The sequence below is a fragment of the Aplysia californica genome, unplaced genomic scaffold (assembly GCF_000002075.1).
Source record: "Aplysia californica isolate F4 #8 unplaced genomic scaffold, AplCal3.0 scaffold00039, whole genome shotgun sequence".
NCBI classification, from domain to species: domain Eukaryota; kingdom Metazoa; phylum Mollusca; class Gastropoda; order Aplysiida; family Aplysiidae; genus Aplysia; species Aplysia californica.
The window spans coordinates 1,360,838-1,365,369 of record NW_004797309.1 but is presented as its reverse complement, the minus strand read 5'-3'; the positions used below and the strand labels follow the sequence as shown (position 1 = coordinate 1,365,369).

Here is a 4,532-nt window from a genome sequence, read left to right as displayed (position 1 = left end):
ATTATTTTTATTATAATTTTTTTTTCGTTGTCATCATTATCATAATTATATTCCCGCAGGATGGGTCAATGGCGTTCGCGTCATGGAGGGTTGCGCTCTATGCATCATGTTGGTCGTCGTTATAGTGGACATTGTGATGACATTCCGCAGATGTTGCAAGAAAAAGTGGTTCCTCGGTCTGAGCATGCTCTGCCTGCTTGCAGGTAATGTCACTTCCAGTTTACAGTGAGTTCTGAAGTAGCATATCTCCCCTCCTACTCCCCCCTCTCCAAACCCAAAACGAACAAAACAAAAAGTAATAATATTGTTTAGCAACCTTTTTTCTGCTAGAGACTATGGTTATTTTCAGAAAATTGTTTTCGAGGACGAAAAGATGAAAAAAAAATAAGTTGCCTCTATTTTTGGAAGTGAGTTTTCATGGTAGCAATTGTGACATTATGTGACCAGTGTTAACGGGAACGAAAAAAACATGAGAAGATTTCCTTTTCAGTGTATAATACTATTTTTTCTATTTCCCAGACATGTTGTCAATCGCTTCTGTGCTGATTGCCTACCAATGCCGAATGGATCTCGGAAAAATATTCCCTAATGATCGTCTATACACGTACGTACAACTGGAGGCTTTAGCACATCACGGTCTACACCTTCATTATTTTTAGCATTAAAAAAAAATATATACCTTCCTCATTTCCTACTACCCTCTCCAAAAAAACCAACAAAAAGAAAAACAGAACAACAACAAAAAAAAGAGACCACCAAAAAACGACAAAACAAAAAACCTCCACTGATATTTCCCTGTCGTGTTTTTCGCAACAGGGAAGATGAGCACTGCAATGCACTGTGATAAATAATTTATTACACTCGTTGCGGTGTAAAATCATGATTTATCCTACGAGTGAAATTGCCAAGTTGTAATCACGAGTTTCAACGAGTGATTACAACTGGCAATTTCACAAGTAGGATAAATCATGGTCTAACACCACAACAAGTGTAATAAAATTGTTTATACCATACTGATATCAGCTGGCAAAATACATATGATGTACCAACAAAGTTGAAATGACCCGTCAATTGGACAAGAGGGTCCATTCTAGAGTCTCACATGAAAACAACATTTTCATGCCCGTCGAAGTCAAATTAAGAATTGGCAAAAATCTGGATTGTTTTCCTTTACTTTTAGTCACGCTAATTTACAAGTTGTGCTATCCGTATGTCTCCCTCCGCGAAACAAACCCCAACCAAAACTATCACAACGTATATATATGCAAAGTAATCAGAAAACGGACGATTCAAAAGTTGAAAGAAACTGCATTAATCTGGCATGTTGCTGTTAGAATAGAGATGACTGATTTTTATTTCAAACTTCGTAACCAAAACAAACCAAAGGCAAAGAGTTATTCTCTAGATCTAGAGCTAGATCTAGACATTAGAACTAACGTATTGCTTTAAATTGGTCAAAGATGGAAAAAAAGGCTTTTTAACAGCAAAAGTTGTCAAGCTACTCGGATACTGACGTGCTGATTTTAAATATGTAGTTAGATCTAGTTTTTGTCTGTCGATTTCCGATATTCTGATTTTTACGGGGAGGTAAGAATATCAGAATATCAAGGGAAGTATTATTTCCAAAAAAGTAATTATCCAAGAGTGTTATACTCGTATATTGACTAAAATCATATTTATCAATTACATATTGTTTTACAGTTTAATCTACTTTGATTTATATAGTTGATCATTTAGTGTATGTAGTGATAGAGTTAATGTAAACAACAATTCAAAAGGCAATGCAAGTGACCTAAACTGGGTTTTTTAATTTTTGATTAAGTGACTATCAAATTTCAAAACATTGTAATTCTTTCAAGAACATTTCAGGCTGATATAGGCCTAGGCCCAGAGTCTAGATCTCTGAGTGACTCTATTTACTATTTATTTGGTCGTGTTGTAGATCTAGAATTTTCATTTTGATAATTACAATTTATTTAGATCTAGATCTAGTGTCCACTGTCAACCCATTGTGTTTTTCTGGTGTGCTGCTACAATGTCTGGGCGGAAAAAAGAAATTCCCAAACGTCAGTTGTACTAATTAATTTGAAAGAGGGCAGTTTATCTGCACCTGACAAGTCGCATTATTATGATGACCCATTAGAACAGATGATTATTTTATTCGAGAAATGAACTGAACGTAACAGCACCATACTCTGGCGTAGATCTAGATCTAGATTTAATCCCGGTTCATTACGGTGCCCATCATTTGACTCTATTTGAAACAAAATTAAGGGCACCGTAGATCAAGAAAAATTTGCACCTATACTCGACCCATCCGACGCTACTGATACTGTGTTATATCATGGGACATTATCAGGTGCGGTTCGTCCATAGAGCACGGTCGTGCAGTGCCGCCCAAATTGTTTTAATGTTCTATGACGTAAAGCACCCACAACAATATAATAAAAGACGCCAGAAACAAACACTAGCCAAATACTATATCAAAACAAGGCCCTCGCTGGCGCCGTAACTGTCCTTTCTATTCCATAGCGCCGTAAAACATCTACTATACCATGCCTAAGTTCATGCGCTGTATGTAAACAAAACAGGATAGTCAACAGTGGAAACCTGACCTATAAATCACTCTTTGGGATAACCCAAGCGATGACGACACTTGTAGAGAGTTTGGCGGTACATTAATATTAATAACACGGCACATCTCAAATGGGCTCCCGCCGAATAGCGCCGAAACATAGCCCACAGTAGGCAATCTAAAAATAAACGCCATAGACTGCACTATTCCATGCCAAAATTATGTGGGCCCCAGAGCAATCCAGCGGAGTGCTCAAGTGAATTGTGATTGGTTCATTGTCTTGATGCTATTCTAAGTAATTCTGTGACCGTGAACCTGAGGGAGGTGAACGTGACATACTTAAGTCACCGTCCTATGAGTTGTGCTTTTGAACGGTTTTGTAGTGGAGTGGTGAAAGGTATTACTTGAGTGTTCAGTTCTAATGCAGGATGAATGAAATTGACGTTTAGCTAACAAACAGAATCCACAAGTAAAAAGAAATGAAAATATAAGCACAAAGGTCTTCCTTCACCAACCCAAATATCCTAAAATTATACACCATCCCATTTACTCTGCTCTTGCGTTGATGGGGGGTTTAAACACATCTGATTTTTTAATGGGGGATATTTATACTCCTTTTATTTTGAAATAGGTTTTAAAAAAAGAAATGGGGCCAAAAAATAAGCATACGAGGGGTAGGATGGAGTGGACAGCATTTGACTAAACGCTTTGAATGGTAATGACAATGACAACCTTTGTTGGTCTCCTAATAAGGAAATCGCCAGGTTTTGACTCTCGTCACCAGCCTATTGTTGCATTCTGTCAGCTGGGGAAGAACTTGGACACTTATACACTAGCAGCAGAATAACTTTAACGTCGTCAAAACGTTCTTGATTAGGTTGCGTGAAAAAAACAAAACTGTTGCTTCATACAAATAAAACTATTGTCAACTGTATTTTTCATGTCCCGAACAACAGGGGGACAGATGACTGGGCACTCTGGGCCTTCAAGCTTGCCTGTTTTAATGTTGTAATTGTCAACACCTCGGCAATCGTCACATTCTTGGCTAGGAATTCAGGAAATGAGAGGTAAGTTTTAACGTTTCTTGACTTCCTTCTAAAGGCTGTTGATATCTTTACTTGAGGAATAATGCCATAACAAGCTAGGGGTTTATCTGATCGATGTAGACCTAGAATTTTTTTAAAATCAATAGTATTAGCTCACAATCTGGTGAGAACGGAAAGAAAAAATTGTGAGGCATCGTGGTGAAATCAGGCGCTCGGCAAAATACTAAAATTAAAGAAACTGGCACTTTCCCGCCAGCTTGGCATTTAAAAAAAATCAAATTGTTGTTTTATCCCCCAACACTATAATACCATTTATGTCTACCTAAGAACACGTTTCTACATGGATGTTACTGAAAAACGTTGGTTAATGGCACACAATAAGTAAATGTTTAGTTTCCTCGGACTCTCAAGCTATGGTCGCATCGAAATTATTTGTGGCAATTTTTTTTTATCGCTAATTGTACCTCTGAAACCAGGCGACCCCCCACCCCCCCTCATTCAAATGCAAATATCCCGACTTGTATTCAAGATAAATGGGTAGTATTTCTTTTTTTGTCTCAAAGACAAATAAACACAATTGAAGATGATACCAACAACTCTGCATGCCCATAAATTGACAAGCGCCTGATTCCACCGCATGGTGACACAATAGTTTGGGTAAGACTGACACATGAAGAATCGATTTGTCAGAACCGAAGTGGACTGTTTTAAGTGCGAGTTTGTATATGTACAAGATATAGTGGAAGTATGTGAGCGAATTCAGGGAAAAGATGGCAAGTCTCTGTACATGGCGTGTATGTATGCGTGTGTGTGTGTGTATGTGTGTTTGTGATGTGTGTGTGTGTAAGTGTGTGTGTGTGTGTGTGTGTGTATGTGTGTGTGTTTGTCAGAGAGAGAGAGAGAGAGAGAGG

At 38.0% G+C, this 4,532-nt stretch overlaps 1 protein-coding gene across 1 annotated transcript; it reads left to right on the top strand.

Moving 5' to 3' along the window:
- Positions 1–62: 62 nt before the first annotated feature.
- LOC101854234 lies at positions 63–3,646 on the top strand. Its single transcript, XM_005092030.2, has 3 exons — positions 63–203; positions 520–604; positions 3,532–3,646. The coding sequence occupies exons 1-3, from the start codon at positions 83–85 to the stop codon at positions 3,644–3,646; spliced, it is 321 nt and encodes a 106-aa protein (XP_005092087.2). The 5' UTR covers positions 63–82.
- The last annotated feature ends 886 nt before the right edge of the window (positions 3,647–4,532 follow it).

What these genes read in the sequence shown, in the direction of transcription:
- LOC101854234 (XM_005092030.2), top strand. Translation starts at nt 83, where the DNA reads ATGGAGGGTTGCGCTCTATGCATCATGTTGGTCGTCGTTATAGTGGAC. An exon ending in CATGCTCTGCCTGCTTGCAG is followed by an intron (nt 204 to 519) that starts GTAATGTCACTT and finishes TCTATTTCCCAG; the next exon opens with ACATGTTGTCAATCGCTTCT. An exon ending in CCTAATGATCGTCTATACAC is followed by an intron (nt 605 to 3,531) that starts GTACGTACAACT and finishes CCCGAACAACAG; the next exon opens with GGGGACAGATGACTGGGCAC.